The sequence below is a fragment of the Scyliorhinus torazame genome, chromosome 1, assembly GCF_047496885.1.
Source record: "Scyliorhinus torazame isolate Kashiwa2021f chromosome 1, sScyTor2.1, whole genome shotgun sequence".
Lineage (NCBI taxonomy): Eukaryota > Metazoa > Chordata > Chondrichthyes > Carcharhiniformes > Scyliorhinidae > Scyliorhinus > Scyliorhinus torazame.
Window position 1 is genome coordinate 56,278,203 of NC_092707.1, and position 17,611 is coordinate 56,295,813.

At 47.1% G+C, this 17,611-nt stretch overlaps 1 protein-coding gene across 2 annotated transcripts in view; it reads left to right on the top strand.

Annotated features, from left to right (window-relative positions):
• The first annotated feature begins 11,036 nt into the window (after positions 1-11,036).
• Positions 11,037-17,611, top strand: part of LOC140407945 (P2X purinoceptor 4-like) — a 137,795-nt gene continuing 131,220 nt past the window's right edge. Inside the window, exon 1 of one of the 2 annotated variants that reach the window (XM_072495129.1) lies at positions 11,037-11,260. In XM_072495129.1, coding sequence (XP_072351230.1) covers positions 11,127-11,260 — 134 coding nt within the window. In that variant the 5' untranslated portion in view covers positions 11,037-11,126. The remainder of the gene's footprint in view (positions 11,261-17,611) is intronic. The other variant, XM_072495128.1, reaches the window with a different exon arrangement.

Sequence of the window (17,611 nt, forward strand, 5' to 3'; positions counted from 1 at the left end):
CCTCTCTCTTCTCCCTATGGGCCCTAATGGAGAATTGCTCTCCCCTAACCACCGCCTTCAGCGCCTCCCAGACCACCCCCACCTGCACCTCCCCATTGTCGTTGGCCTCCAAATATCTTTCAATGCACCCCCGCACCCGCCCACACACCTCCTCATCCGCCAACAGTCCCACATCCAGGCGCCACAACGGGCACTGGTCCCCCTCCTCCCCCAACTCCAACTCCACCCAGTGCGGGGCGTGGTCTGAGATGGCTATGGCTGAGTACTCCGTTCCCTCCACTTTTGGGATTAGCGCCCTGCTCAGAACAAAAAAATCTATCCGGGAGTAGGCTCTATGGATGTGGGAAAAGAATGAAAATTCCCTGGCCTGGGCCCTGACAAACCTCCATGGGTCCACTCCTCCCATCTGGTCCATAAATCCCCTAAGCACCGTGGCCGCAGCCAGCCTCTTACCCGTCCTGGACCGAGAGCGATCCAATGCTGGGTCCAGCACCGTTCCAGTTCCCCTTTGGCCAATGCAGCAGCAACCCTATCCCCCCCTTTACCCCCCTCCCCCCGCTAGATCCACATCTAGCCCTTTTGCTCCCCCCATAATACTCCCGTAAGTCGGCTGACTCCTGCTGACCCCGGCCTCTCCCGCCATTCCATCAACCCCCTCCAGTGTGAGAATCCCCCCTCCCCCTCCCTGGCAGTCAATGTACGCCCCCCTCCAACACCACCCATTCTCTCTCTCCCCCCCCCCCCCGTCCTTCTCTAGCGCGGGAAAAAGCCCGCGCTTTCCTGAGCAGGCCCCGCCCCCTCTGGCGCAGCTCCTTTTGCGACCTTACCCCAGTTCCCCTCCCGGGCCTCCACTCCCCCTCTTCCCTCGTGGGGGTCTGCCCCTCCAGCACCGACGCACACACTCTCCCACAGTCTCCCCATCAAGTCCTTTCACCCATCCCCACCCAGCACCCTGACAAAAAGAACATTCCCCAAACGTAGCAAACACAACAAACATTCCCCCACACCAAACCCTCAATCTGAGTCCAACTTTTCAGTCCGTATGAAGCTCCATGCCTCATCAGGAGTTTCGAAGTAGTGGTGTCGATCCTGGAACGTGACCCACAGTCGCGCTGGCTGCAGCATACCGAACTTCACCCCCTTTCGATGGAGCACCGCCTTGGCCCGATTAAAACCAACTCTTTTCTTCGCCACCTCTGCACTCCAGTCCTGGTAGATTCGGATCTCCGTATTCTCCCACCTACTGCTCCGCTCTTTCTTGGCCCATCTCAGGACACTCTCTCTGTCCATAAAGCGGTGAAACCTCACCACTACAGCCCTTGGCGGCTCGTTGGCCTTGGGTCTCCTTGCTAGGACCCGGTGAGCCCCATCTAGCTCCAGAGGCCTCGGGTGGCTCCCGCGCCCATCAGCGAATTGAGCATCGTGCTCACATATGCCCCGACATCGGGCCCCTCCACTCCCTCAGGGAGACCCAGAATCCGAAGATTCTTCCTCCTCGACCTATTCTCCAGGTCCTCAAATCTTTCCGCCCACCTCTTGTGTAGCGCCTCGTGCGCCTCCACCTTCACTGCCAGGCCCAAGATCTCGTCCTCGTTCTCAGAGGCTTTTTGCCGCACCTCTCGAATTGCCGCACCTCTCGAATCGCCGCCCCTTGGGCCTTCTGGGTCTCCACTAGCTTCTCAATCGCCGCCTTCATTGGCGCCAGCATTTCGGTCTTCAGCTCCTCAAAGCAGCGTCTAAGAAACCCCTGTTGCTGCTCCTGTGACCACTGCGCCCATGCTGCATGGTCTCCACCCGCCGCCATCTTGTATTTCCTCTCTCTCACTTTTCGCTGCTACAAGATCACTTTTTTCACCGCTCCACTCCTGGTCCAATCCATATACTGCCGGGGGGGACCTTGCTGTCACCTTCCCACACTGGAAGCCGTCGAACAATTGCCGTTGGGGCTCCTCTAGAGCCCAAAAGTCCATTCTCGGCGGGAGCTGCCGAACGTGCGACCTACCTAGGCATAGCCCCAACCCAAATTAGGATTAGTAAAGAAATGGTTTGGGGGAAATTAATGGAATTGAAGGTGGATAAATCTCCAGGGCCTGATAATCTGCATCCCAGAGTACTTAGGGAAGTGGCCTTAGAAATAGTAGATCCATTGGTGGTTATTTTACAGAATCTTTTGGACTCTGGAATGATTCCTACAGATTGGAGGGTAGCTACTGTAACCCCACTATTCAAAAAGGGAGGTAGAGTTACTGCTGCCTCACAGCGGCGAGGCCCTGGGTTCGATTCCGTGTGGAGTTTGCACATTTGCCTATGTCTGCATGGGTCTCACCCCCACAACCCAAACATGTGCTGGGTAGGTAGATTGGCCACGGTAAATTGCCCCTTAATTGGAAAAATATTAAAAAATGAAAATAATTTTTTTTTAAAAGGGAGATAGAGAGAAAACGGAACTAAAGACCAGTGAGCCTAATTAGGAAGTTGCCAGAGTCCATTATCAAGGATTTAATAGCACAGCATTTAGAAAACAGTTGTATAATCAGACAAAGTTAGCATGGATTTATGAAAGGCAAATCATGCTTGACAAATCTACTGGAATTCTTTGAAGATGTAATTAGTAGAGTTGACCAGGGAGTCCCAGTGGATGTGGTTTATTTAGACTTTTAGAAGGCTTTTGACAAGGCCTCACAAAGCAGATAACTATGTAAAATTAAAGCACATAGGATTGTGGGTAGTGTCTTAAGATGTTAGAAAATTGGTTAGCAGACAGGAAGCAAAAAGTTGGAATAAATGGGTCCTTTTCCGATTGTCAGGCTGTGACAAATGGGGTACTGCAAGGATTTGTGCTAGGACCCCAACAATTCACATTATATATTAGTAATTTGGACAAGGAAACTAAATGTATTATCTCTAAATTTGCAGATGATACAAAGTTAAGTGGGAGGGTGAACTGTGAGGTGGATGTGGATATGCTTCAGCGGGATTTGGACAGGCTGAGTGAGTGGGCATATGCATGGCAGATGCAGTATTATGTGGATAAATGTGAGGTTACACACTTTGGTAACAAAAATAGGAAGGACGCTTATTATTTGAATGGATGTAAATTAAGAGAGGTGAATACTCGGCAAGACTGTGGTGCCCTTGTGCATCAGTCACTGAAAGTAAGCACACACATATAGCTGGCAGTACAGAAGGCAAATGGTATGTTGACCTTCATAATGAGCGGATTTGAGTATAGAAATAGGGATGTTTTACTGCAATTGTATAGGGCGTTGGTGAGGCCACACCTGGGTACTGTGCACAGTTTGGGTGTCCTTATCTGAGGAAAGATGTTCTTGCTGTGGTGGGAATGCAGCAAAGGTTTACAAGGCTGATTCCTGGGATGGCAGGACTTTCATATGAGGAGAGACTAAGTCTGTTAGGATTATATTCACTGGAGTTTAGAAGAAAGAGAGGGGATCTCGTAGAAACCTATAGAATTCTAACAGGATTAGACAGGGTAGTTTCAGAAAAGAGTGTTCCCGATAGTGGGGGAGTCCTGAACTAGGTGGTATAATTTGAGGATAAGGGGTAAACCTTTTGGGACTAAGGTGAGGTGAAATTTCTTCACCCAGAGAATGGTGAATCTGTGGAATTCACTACCACAAAAAGTAGTTGAGATCAAAAAGTTGAGTAGTTTCAAGAAGGAATTAAATATTACTCTTGGGGCTAAAGAAATCAAGGGATATGGGGCGAAGGCGGGATCAGGGTATTGAACTTGATGATCAGCCATGATCATAATGAATGGCAGAACAGGCTCGAAGGGCTGAATGGCCTCCTCCAGCTTCAATTTTCTATGTTTCTATGTTAGATAAAGCAGGAGAGGTGGATAGAGGGATTTAGGCAGATTTGATTGTGAGACCTAGATGGCTGAAGGGGGAAAGCTCAGAGTTGAATGCAGAGTGTTTTGTGGGATTGGAGGGCTAAAAGAGGTTACAGGATCTTAGAGGAATTTGACTGTTTTTTGGGATACAAGTTGAATACAGGGAAGAGTGAAGTGTTCCCAATTGAGACGAGAGGGCAGGAAAGTAGGTTAAGAGAGTTGCCATTTAGGGTGGTGGGGGTGAGTTTTAGGTGCTTGGGTATCCAGGTGATGCGGGATTGGGCGCAGCTGCACATGTTGAACCTGGCTTGGTTGGTGGAGCAGATGAAAGTAGATTTCAAGAGGTGGGATGTGCTGCTGCTGGCAGGGCGGATGCAGACAGTAAAAATGATGGTGCTGCCAAGGTTTCTGTTCGTGTTCCAGAACCTCCTAATCTTTGTCCCCAAGTCGTTTTTTAAGAAGGCCAATGCGCTGATCTCTGGATTTGTGTGGACGGGCAAGACCCCTTGGGGTTAGGAGGGCTTTCTTGGAGCTGTGGGGTGGGGGGATCGGCATGGGATCAGATGGAAACAGCATTGTGTAGGGGGTGGCGGCAGGCAAGGATTGAGCGATTTGGCGATCTGTTTATAGGGGGTAAAATTGCGAAGTTGGAGGACCTGGAGGAAGGGTACGAGTTGCTCTAGGGAAACGGCTTTAGGTAACTGCAGGTCTGAAACTTTGTAAGGAGAGAGGAGCCGTCCTTTCCTGGCTGCCACCCCTGGGGTTGCAAGAGATGATGCTATCGAGGGACGAGATAGGGGAGGGGAAAATGTCCGATGTCTATAAGGAGTTGATGGATTGGGAGGGAGCCCTGGTGGGGGACATAAAGTGTAAGTGGGTGGAGGAACTGGGAGGGGAGGTGGAGACCCAACGTGGGCAGAGGCCTTGCAGAGGGTGAATACACCTTGTGTGCGAGGCTAAGCCTCATTCAGTTTAAAGTGATCCATAGGGCACATATGATGGTGGCAAGAACGAGTGGGTTCTTTGAGGGGTAGAGGGTAGGTGTAGGCCGTGCACAGGGGGCCCCGCAAATCACACCCACTTGTTCTGGGCATGTCCAAGATTGAGGGGGTTCTGGCAGGGGTTCTCGGACGTGATGGCTGAGGTGTTGGGTGTGCAGGTGGTCCCGCGTCCAGAGGTGGGGATATTTGGGATGTCAGAAGACCCGTGTGACCAAGGGGTGAGAGAGGCCGATGTTTTGGCCTTTGCCTCCCTGATAGCCCAGAGATGGATTTTGCTTGGGTGCCGGGACTTGGAGTCGCCGAAAGTGGGGGGGGGGGAGAGGGTGAGCAACCTGGCGGAATTGCTGAGGCTGGAGAAGGTTAAGTTCGTCTTGATGAGGTCAGTGGATGGGTTCACCCGGAGATGGAAGCCGTTTATTGACTTCTTTAAGGAAGTTTGAGGGGTCAGCAGGGGGAGGGGTAAAGGGGTTAAAATAGGGAAGGCAGGATGTGAGAAGGTGGTGGTATTAGGGGAGCAGTGGGGGAGTGGGTGTTGATTGTTTGTAAAGTTGCTTGGGTGTTCTGCTTTTGTTTATATGAAAATGCTTGAATAAAATATTTGAAAATAAAGAAATTTAAACCAGGCAACTTGACCTGGTTAGTCTATCACTGGTCTTCACTGGTCAATATGCGCATTGGGATTCTCACGGTTCCGTGAGCTATAAGATTGGCCTTATTGACAGCCTTGCAAATAGGGCCTGAGCCATTTGTTCCAAGCAAGCTTGATGCTGAAATAGGGTGCATTAAAGGCATCCTGCAGGATAAAGGCTAAAGTTATGATATCTCAGAAAGTTGAGCAACAGGTGAAACTAAATATTTCATGCTGCTGCTATGCCATAGCAACAGAAGTAGTAACTCATTCTTGGGTGAGTTGAGTAACTTCCTCTACATATAAACCACCCTGAAAACCTTGATTACGTTGCAGTCCATACGTAACACATTAACGATCTGGAAGAAGGAACTGAGGGCATTGTTGCTAAGTTTGCAGATGATACAAAGATATGTAGAGGGACAGGTAGTGTTGTGGATGCAGGGAGGCTACAGAAGGTCTTGGACAGGCTAGGAGAGTTGGCAAAGACATGGTAGATGGAATACAATGTGGAAAAGTATGAGGTTATGCACTTTGGTAGGAAGATTAGAGGCACAGACTATTTTCTAAATGGGAAAAGGCTTCAGAAATTAGAAGCACAAAGGGAGATAGGGGTCCTAGTTCAGGATCCTCTTAATGTTAACATGCAGGTTCAGTGGTAGGTATGCAATGCTCACATTCATTTCAAGGGGCTAGAATACAAGAGCAGGGATGTACTGCTGAGGCTGTATAAGGTTCTGGTCAGACCCCTTTTGGAATATTGTGAGCATTTTGGGTTCGCTATCTAAGAAAGGATGTTCTGCCCTGAGTAAGGGTCCAAAGGAGGTTCACAAGAATGATGCACTTGTCATATGAGGAGCGGTTGAGAACTCTGGGTCTGTACTTGATGGAGTATAGAATGATGAGGGGGGAACTTATTGAAACTTACAGAATGCTGAGAGACTTAGATAGAGTGGATGTAGAGAGGATGTTTCCACTAGTAAGAGAAACTAGAACCCGAGGGCAGAAGACTCAGACTGAAGACATTAGTCTTAGACATTAGAGGACTGGAGAATAGCTAATGTGGTACCGCTGTTTAAGAAAGGTGGCAGGGATAATCCTGGGAACTATAGGCCGGTGAGCCTCACGTCGGTAGTATATAAATTATTGGAGCAAATTCTCAGGTACAGGATTTATACCCGTTTGGAAACAAATGGACTCACAAGCAATAGACAGCATGGTTTTGTGAAGGGGAAGTCGTGCCTCACGAACTTGATCGAGTTTTTTGAGGAGGTGAAAAAGATGATTGATGAGGCGAGGTCAGTGGATGTTGTTTACATGGACTTCAGTAAAGCCTTTGATAAGGTGCCTCATGGCAAACTGTGCAAAAGCTGAAGTGACACGGGATCAGAGGGAGGTGGTAAGATGGATACAGAACTGGCTCAGCCACAGAAGGTAAAGGGTAGCAGTAGAAGGGTGTTTTTCTGAATGGAAGGTTGTGACTAGTGGTGTTCACAGGGATCTGTGCTTGGGCCTCTGTTGTTTGTGGTGTACAGTCAGAGTTCACTTGCCTACCTTAAGACATAGGAGCAGAATTAGGCCACTCGGCCCATCGAATCTGCTCCGCCATTCAATCATGGCTGATATTTTTCTCTACCCCATTCTCCTGCCTTTTCCCCATAATGGAAAATGAATCAGCAACCTCTTCTCATAAAGTGTAAATTTGTTTTCACTTACATTGGTATTCCTGAAAATTGTCCTAATGAGTGCAAGATGAAAAGCTTCAACAAAATATTTATTTTTCAGAAATACTTTTTCAGCAATACTCAAGAATAGAAAAGTAGAATATATTTAAAAGACATAAAACTTCTCAAGGTTGATGCTGAGAGAAACTTTGGACTCAAATAAGGAACACAAAGTTAGCAAACAAGTACAGCAGGCAATTAGAGGCAAATTGCACGTTGACCTTCACTGTAAGGATCATGAACGACAGCCAAATATTTTTAATTTGTAAAACTGAGGAAATGTTATTGAACCACAGGAGTGATAACTCTGACCAATAGATTTATTTTTTGTTAAAACAAACTTTAATTTAATCACAGAATTAATCACATTAGCAACAAAGAAATAGCTTTTCAGTTAGCAGTTGCAACAGTTCTTAAGTAAAAGAAGAAACCTGCCATTATGTTCCAATTAAGCAAACCAATATATATTAAATATCATTCATGAATAAAGTTTTTTTTCTAAATTTAGAGTACCCAATTCATTTTTCCAATTAAGGGGCAAATTAGCGGGGCCAATCTACCTACCTTGCACATCTTTGGGTTGTGGGGGCGAAACCTACGCAGACATGGAGATAATGTGCAAACTACACATAGACAGTGACCCAGGGCCGGGATCGAACCTGGGAACTCGGCGCTTTAAGGCAGCAGTGCTAACCACTGCGCCACCGTGCTGAACGATGAATAAAGTTAAAACCAGAATTTTATTTTTATAAATTTAAAGTACCCAATTCTTTTATTCCAATTAAGGGGCAATTTAGCGTGGCCAATCCATCTACCCTGCACATTTTTGGGTTGTGGGGGCAAAACACATGGAGACACAGGGAGAATGTGGAAATTCCACATGGACATTGACCCAGGACTGGGATTGAACCCGGGTCCTTGACGCATGAGGCAGCAGTGCTAACTACTGCCCCACCAGGCCTCCCCAACACCAGAGTTTTACTTGATTTTCTCTGTGCTAAATCTTTGGAGCGAACCTTTCAGGGCCATACTGAAACACCTTTGTTCAAATGAGAGTACTAGGATCTACTGACTCTTCAGACAGTCCTGGCTCCTCCCATTAACTACCTCATGTTGTCATGGGAGTGTCCCTTTAAGAAATGTTTTTGGCTTATCACTTGGCTTCAGTGATGTCATTGTGTGGGTGGCGCTGAGCTGTGGCTCTGTGGGTATTACTTTTGTTTTGAGTTTGGACTGGTTTTTAACTGCACAGGTTGAAAGCAGTGTCTCTCTATCTTCATTTTAAAAGCTGATTTCAGAGTACTTGATTACTTTAAAGCGATAATTGCTTTCTGGAATGAATTCAAACCTGCTGTTTGAAAAGGGGAACAGAGTATCACTAACAAGTCTTATACCAGTAAGAATGTTGTGTGCTGGGCCCTACCTTTGAAGAGGGTTTTTTGGTTTTACTTGGATTTTGTTATTGAATTGGAACAGTTAAGGGGGAATTCAATAAGGGTTATCCATAGATTACTGTAGCTGTGTGGGGTCTGTATGTTTGTAGTTGATAAAAATTCTTACTGTGTGTGTTTATACAAATGTTAACTAAACACATAGAATAAAGCTTGTTTTTTGATTAAAAGCACCAAAGAACTCTGTTGAATAACACCTGAAAGGCAGGCTCTTGTGCTCATCATAACCAAAATCAATAAACAGTTATAGGTCAGGTGAACTCCATAATATACTTTGGTGTTTTCTAAACCCTGGCTCATAACAATGTATACCCAATGCATAAGGCATTCTTTTGTCTCTTCTCACAAGATGTCCCTTGACTTGATTAGCCATGACTATACTGAGTACCATCATTAAATATCTACACCACAGGGGTCCTTCAAATGTAAACAATATTCCCATTAGCTAGCTACCTGTAAATGAGTAAATGGTTCTTGAGATCTATTAGCAGAACATCTCACCTGCAAATCAATTATTACCTCACAGTTCTAGTAGTCATACTGTCTGTATGCACCTTAACTCAGGTTTAATAATATTACTGCAAAAAATATGAATTAGAAAATACGACCATTTCTTACATTCATCACATGGAGTATAAGAGTTGAAAGCCTTGTTTTAAATATGAGATCATATCTGGAATACTGTGTACAGTTTCGGTCTCCACACTAAAAGTAGCAAATCTTTGCATTGGAAGCAATAAGGCAAGGTTCACTGGATTGGCTCCTGGGTCGAGAAGGTTGTCCTATGATGTAGGGCTGAGTAAATTGGGTCTATAATCTCTTGTATTTTGAAGAATGAGAAGTGGTTTAATTGAAATCTACAATAGGCTGAAGGGGCTTTCCAGGATAGACACTGAAAGGTTGTTTCCCCCAGCTGGGGAATTTGGGGACATGGTCTCAGGATAACATAGAACATACAGTGCAGAAGGAGGCCATTCGGCCCATTGAGTTGGCACCGACCCACTTAAGCCCTCACTTCCACCCTATCCCCATAGCCCAGTACCCCTCCTAACCTTTTTGGACACTAAGGGCAATTTATCATGGCCAATCCACCTAACCTGCACTTCTTTGGAATGTGGGAGGAAACTGGAGCACTCGGAGGAAACCCACGCAGACGCAGGGAGAATGTGCAGACTCCGCACAGACAGTGACCCAGCGAGAAATCGAACCTGGGACCCTGGCACTGTGAAGCCACAGTGCTAACCACGAAAAGATTTTTTCTGAACCGGCCCTTGGAAAGAGCAGCCCATTTAACCTAACCTGCACATCTTTGGACTGTGGGAGGAAACCAAAGCACCTGTGGAAATTTACACAGACACGGGGAGAAGATGCAGACTCCACACAGACAGTGACCCAAGCCGGGATTCGAACCTGGGACTCTGGCGCTGTGAAGCAACTGTGCTACCACTGTACTACCATGCTGCCCAACAGTCAACCATTTAGGTCTGAGATGAGAAGCCTTGTGAATCTTTGGAATTCCCTACACCAGAGCATTGTGGGTGGTTAAATAGATTAAAGGTTGAAATTGACAGGTTTTTGGTCTGTCAGGGAATCAAGGGATAAGATATGAAAGTGAAGTTGAGGCAGTGGATGGTAGGATTGTACTGAATGATGAGCAGGCTTGAGGGGCGTCTACTCTTGCCGTTTCTTATAGATCATAGAATTTACAGTGCAGAAGGAGGCCATTCGGCCCGTCGAGTCTGCACCAGCTCTTGGAAAGAGCACCCTACCCAAGGTCAACACCCCCACCCTATCCCCATAACCCAGTAACCCCACCCAACACTAAGGGCAATTTTGGACACTAAGGGCAATTTATCATGGCCAATCCACCTAACCTGCACATCTTTGAACTGTGGGAGGAAACCGGAGCACCCGGAGGAAACCCACGCACACACGGGGAGGATGTGCAGACCCCACACAGTCAGTGACCCAAGCCAGAATCGAACCTTGGACCCTGGAACTGTGAAGCAATTGTGCTAACCACAATGCTACCATGCTGCCCGTAACTGCTTTTTAACTGCTGATGCAACAGCAACCAACTCATTGGGGATTGGACTGGTGACTTTACTGATCTCCGTTAGCTGCAATGGCATTAACGTACTCAGTCTCTATGGCATTCATGACAGCTAAAAAAAAGGAACCAACTCCCACTTTTTCCCACCTGTAGAACACAGGGTGCCAGTGAACATCAGACTCTGGTTTAGATACGATTCTACACTTTTAAAAAAAATCTGGAGGCTCTAAAACGGTTGATTAAGCCTCAAAACCACAGAGTAAACAAAAAGCTGATTCACCATGAATATGTTCCGAACAAAAAAAAACAGTGGAATCACATGACGAGTGGGTAGGTACAGCCTAGCGGGAAGGGAGAGCCACGTAGAGGTGATCTGCGGTCTCATATTGAAAAACGACCAAACCACCGTAACAATGGCAGGTTGCTGTAGCTCAGTTTCTGATTTTCTTCTGGAATATGATACTCCCAGGATCGTACTCATTAAAAACAGAAAGGTTGGAGCCATAAACAGGGTGGTCCAAGTAATAATCCTTGCCTACGTAATTGGGTGAGTTACACTGTAATATTTCCGCCTTATTTTATTGCAGGAATAATTAAGATGGAATGGAATTATTAACACAACAGGAATACTTAGTAGATTTTTTAAAAAGATTGACAAGCAGATGTGCCAATTACAGCATCCGAGAGGCAGCGACCGTTGGACATTTTAAGATGTTTATATGAAGCGTCATGCTGGATTTTTGTTCATAGTGACAATATTTCTGAACAGTGGCGAATTTGGTTTTCAGTTTTGCAATAATTACAGATGACGTGTTTGAATGGGAATCAATGAAAGAATAGTGCTTTATGAATGAGTTTCACTTTCATTTAATGTGGAAATGGAATTCGTCCTCTGGTCTTTCCCACCCACTCCTTTCTGTTATTCCCGTTCTGTAAGGGTAGCTCTTGCCGGGATTGGTCCCTTCGATATCTTGGTGGCGACTGTGTCCAAACCTCGGGGGCAATTCTCCAAAATGGAGACCAAGTGTTCGCGTCGTCGTGAACGGCGTTGCTTTTCACAACAGCGCGAAACGGGAGCGGGGACGACCGATTCTGTCCCCCACAGGGGGCCAGCATGGCGCTGGAGCAGTTCACGCCGCTCCAGCCTCCCTTCCCGGCGCCAAATGGGCGCCGTGCCAACCCGCGCATGCGCAGTTGGGCCGCGCCAACCTGCGCATGTGCTGGGGACTTCTTCGGCACGCCGGCCCCGACTCAACATGGCGTCGGGGTTCAGGGGCCGGCCGCGCAGCAACGTAGGGCGGGGCGGGGGGGGGGAGAGGCCAGCCGCTGATCGGTGAGCCCCAATCACGGGCCAGACCCCATCGGAGGCCCTCCCAGGTGAAGGAGCGCTTTTCCCCGCCCCACAGGCCGCCCCGACCCTTCGCGCAGAGTTCCCGCTGGCAGCAACCAGGGGTGAATGGCGGCAGCAGGACTCTGCCGTATCTGCGCGCCCGCTCAGCCCATCCGGGCCGGAAAATCAGCAGCCCCGCCGATTCCAGTGGCTCGCGGCCTGTGCTGTGTCAAACCTGCCGGCGCAAATGGCGCCGATTCTCCCCACCTCGAAGAACTGCGCGCCGGCATTGTAGCACGGTTGCGCCGATTCTCCGGCCCGGCACTGGGCTCGGAGAATCGCGCCCCTCATGTCGAAGAAAGGACACTTTCCTGCAGCTCATTGTATAATCGCTACGTGTTGAACTATGAACGATTGTCCTCCGGGTTCGGGAAAATAATGTTGCCAATCCAAGTGTCGTTCAGGGATAGAATCACTGGCAGAACCAGACAGCGCGGAAGAGGGCCATTTGACCCACCATTTCCATGGAGGATTGAAGGATCTGTTTGAAGGATCTGTCCAATTCTGTCCATTTCCCTGCTCTTTCCCCTGTTGCTAACTTTTGGTTGGCTCTTAAATGTTGCTCGTTGTGTCTTTACTTAATTTGCTCTGTTTCTATAACCTTTGCTCTAGAGTCGCCAGGTATCTTTATGATACCACCACGAGGTTCAAGTTCAAGTGCTGATCAATAACTCAATACACCAGTTAGTAAGTTTCAAATCAAAACACATTTATTATACACAGTCAATCACTACTCATGCATAAAACTCTACTTACTAGACTATCGCTATCACTAAAAGGCCTATACTTAGCTTCGGAACTGGCCCACCAGGTCAGGGGAACAAATGGCCTTTCGTTCGATTCTGAGTCTGCAGGATTCAAAGCTGGTATAGACTGGTAGCGAGGAGCGCCTATCTCGTAGCGTGCGTTGACTGGAGACTTACTTGGCTGATGCAGCGGCTAGGCAGGTCACAGTCAAGGGCTGTTTCGAGCTGCTGAGTGACCTTGCCAACAAGGACGAATTGAACTTGGGGCCTCTACTTTATAGTCCCCAGGGGCTTTGCGCCGTTCGGGACGGACCCCGTATCTGGTTCCAAGTGATTGGACTACGTTCCGATCACTTGGATCGATTTCTCCAATACTGGAGCTGTTCCCTGATCGCTGGGCGGTTCCTGAGTGTCGGTTGGCTTTCCTTTGTCTTGGCTCCTGCTGGCGCCGAGGAGTCTGGCTTGCCCTTATTCACCTTAAATGTTTCCAATTGTTCCCGGGGATCGCTCATTAATATGCGGATGGTGGCTAGTTTCAGTGCTGTCTGGGTTTCTGCAAGTTCTAATACACAGGAAACTTTGCACCTGCTAGTTTTTCCTGGCTTGACTGAATTTCCCTGCATTCTTTGCAGATCTCCATTTTAAGTCGGGAAGTGGCCAACCCAGGTGGCTACACCCCACAGTTCTGTAACATTTCCCCTTGTAAATATTTATCCAGTCCCCCTTTCCATGTTACTATTCAAGCTGCATCCACTACCCTTTCAGTCACTGCATTCCAGAATATAACAACTCTTTTTTTAAATGCTCCCACTTTTTTTGCCAATTATCTGTATCCTTCAATTAGTAACCTTACTGCTATTATAAATAACAATTCATATATATGTAGCACCTTTAACATAAAACTTCCCAAGGCACTTCATAGTAGCATTATAAAACAATGCCACATAAGGAAATATTAGGTCAGAGGACCAAAGGTTTTCTTCTTATTTGGCGATCACTCGCGAACGAGTATGTTTGTCCACCGAAGAACCTTTGTGTCACTGGTCATGGGTTCTGTGGGTCTTTGTGTGGCTGATGAGCCCAATCCTAGAACCATACACTTGGCAGGTGTTTCCAGGAGGTGGGATCGGAACAAGGACTCAAGATCACTGGTATCCCTTTATCAGGCTCCTTTTCCAGACCTCCTCTTGCAATTGGGCGTTCTCAAAGAATTGTGTCCCTTCAATCAGGAGATTCTTCCTGGTAGGCCTCTTCTGAGCAAGGGTCTCCCAGCTGTTGACGTATATGTTGCATTTCTTGAAGTAAGCCTTCTGGGTGTCTTTGAAGTGCTTCATTTGTCCTCCTGTTGTTTGGGAGCTTTCCTTGAGTGGGGCGAAGAAGATTTGCTTTGGCAGTTGGGACTCTGGCATCCTAAGCATGTGCCTGGCCCAGCAGAGTTGGTTTCAGATGATCATGGCCTTGATGTGGGTGTTTTTGGCTCCTTCAAGGATTTTGATGTTTGTACGCCTGTCCTCCCAGCTGATGCAGAGAATCCGTCCCACACAGCATTGATGATACCTCTCATCTGTATGTAGTCCAAGTTTATAAGCCATATGGAAGAGTTGGGAGGACAAATGCCTTGTCCATGAGGATCCTGGTATCAGCACAGGTTTTGCAGCTGTCAAAGACTCTCATCCTTAAATGTCTGAAGGCAGCGCTCGCAGATTCGTATACAATGTTGGATCTCCACAACAATGTTACCCATATTAGAGAGGTGGTTCCCGAGATCCAATTGGTAGGTTTTCTCCACTGGAGACAGAGCGAGACTGGATCCTGCCCTGGGGCGGGTGGTAAAGGTCTTCTTGAGGTTGCGGCTGAGACCATTTCTTTGGTATACCTCAGCAAAGGCGTCAAATGTGGCTTGGACATTCTCTTCTGAGTGGAGAACGTGTTGTCATCTGCACACTGAAGTTCAAAGTATTGTAAACGTTGCCACAGTTCCAGAGGACCATAGGTTGCTCTCCCTTTTGACACCTGACTGGTGGTGTTTTAACCTGAGGATCACCACACCTCCGGTGAGAGGTAAGGTTAAGAAGACAGGGCCTTCATGAATAACCTCAGCCGGTACGGGAATTGATCCTGCACTGTTGGTACTACTCCACATCATAGAATCATAGAATTTACAGTGCAGAAGGAGGCCATTCAGCCCATCGAGTCTGCACTAGCTCTTGCAAAGAGCACCCTACGTAAGCCCACGCCGCCACCCTATCCCCGTAACCCAGTAGCCCATCTAACTTTTTTTTTTAACACTGAGGGCAATTTATCATGGCCAATCCACCTAACTTGCACATCTTTGGACTGTGGGAGGAAACCGGAGCACCTGGAGGAAACCCATGCAGACACTGGGAGAATGTGCAGACTCCACACAGTGACCCAAGTCAGGGATCGAACCTGGGACCCTGGAGCTGTGAAGCAATTGTGCTAACCACTGTGCTACTATGCAGCCCACCAGCCGTTCAGCCAACTGAGCTCACCGTATCACATCCACACCCCTTTCATAATTAGATGGTCTACAAGTACAAAGAACAAAGAAATGTACAGCACAGGAACAGGCCCTTCGGCCCTCCAAGCCCGTGCCGACCACGCTGCCCGACTAAACTACAAACTTCTACACTTCCTGGGTCCGTATCCCTCTATTCCTATCCTATTCATGTATTTGTCAAGATGCCCCTTAAATGTCACTATCGTCCCTGCTTCCACCACCACCTCCGGTAGCGAGTTCCAGGCACCCACTACCCTCTGCGTAAAAAACTTGCCTCGTACATCTACTCTAAACCTTGCCCCTCTCACCTTAAACCTATGCCCCCTAGTAATTGACCCCTCTACCCCGGGGAAAAGCCTCTGACTATCCACTCTGTCTATGCCCCTCATAATTTTGTAGACGTCTATCAGGTCGCCCCTCAATCTCCTTCGTTCCATGCCATATGCCTTCTTGACTACCTTCTCCACCTGTGTTGCCCCTTTCAGTGACCTGTGGACCTGTACTCCTAGATCTCTTTGACTTTCAATACTCTTTTAAAAAATATATATATTTATTAAAGTTTTTTAACACAATTTTTCTCCCTTACAAACAATAACCCCCCCCCCCCCCACCTCGTAACAAAAAAAAATGAGAAATTGCGCAGAGCAAGATATATACATGGCAAAATGATATATTTACACAGCTTTGTACACTGGCCCTCACCCGTACGTGCCAGTTTCCCCAACCCTTCATGTTATCTCTTGCTCATCCACCCTCCCAGGCAGTCCCCCCTTTCCCCGCCCCCTCCCGACTTTCAATACTCTTGAGGGCTCTACCATTCACTGTATATTCCCTACCTGCATTAGACCTTCCAAAATGCATTACCTCACATTTGTCCGGATTAAACTCCATCTGCCATCTCTCCGCCCAAGTCTCCAAACAATCTAAATCCTGCTGTATCCTCTGACAGTCCTCATCGCTGTCCGCAATTCCACCAATCTTTGTGTTGTCTGCAAACTTACTAATCAGACCAGTTACATTTTCCTCCAAATCAAGTACTCATTGTTTTGAGTTCACGAATAATACAGAACCATAGCTGAGACTCAATATTAAAGACTCTCAGGGCCACAACTACCTGTGGTACCAGTAAGACGCACAGGACATACCAAAGGATGATAATAGGATGGATTTTGAGATGTTGACGAAGTGAGGAAAATTTGTCCTACTTTATTTTGCAATACCATTGTCATATACTGGGAAACAAGCTTGTGGGGGTGTGACTGGTTTAATTAAAGTGAAGACAGACAAGCTGCAATGGTCAAAAACATCAATAAAGGAGAAATGAAAGCAAATGTTTAGAAATAGTAATGGACAGAGAACCAGGAGACCTTGAATAAGTGGTTTAAAATTATTTTTCAAAAATAATTTCAAAAGGGATCTTGATTAATAAGGGAATCAGGGTGGGTGGCATGGTGGCACTGAGGACCCAGGTTCGATTCCCGGTCCCGGGTCACTGTCCGTGTGGAGTTTGCACATTCTCCCAGTGTCTGCGTGGGTCTCACCCCCACAACCCAAAGATGTGCAGGGTAGGTAGATTGGCCATACTAAATTGGCCCTTAATTGAAAAAAAAGAATTGGATACTCTAAATTCTTAGAAAAAAAAAATAAAGAAAAAAAAAATAAGGGGATCAGGGGTTATGATAGTTATCATAGAATTTACAGTGCAGAAGGAGGCCATTCGGCCCATCGAGTCTGCACCGGCTCTTGGAAAGAGCACCCTACCCAAGGTCAACACCTCCACCCTATCCCCATAACCCAGTAACCCCACCCAATACCCAGGGCAATTTTGGACACTAAGGGCAATTTATCATGGCCAACCCACCTAACCTGCACATCTTTGGACTATGGGAGGAAACCGGAGCACCCGGAGGAAACCCACGCAGACACGAGGAGAAAAGACAGTCCCCGAGACCGGAATTGAAGTGGGACCCTGGAACTGTGAGGCTGCAGTGCTGACCACTGCGCCACCGTGCCACCCCTATGGAACATACACAATTGGGAAATTGTAAATAACCGACGCAAAGTAGTGTAAGTATACTTTTAAAATTTAGTAGCCATAAGGTTAAAAAGGGCATGATCAGTTCTGGGAAATAGAACTTCTAAAGGATTTAGAAAACAAGAAAGCATAAGATCAAAGGGGAAAACAGACTTAAGGAAACATTAAAAAACTGTTGGTGTGGTGGCTGTGAGATCTTGAACAAG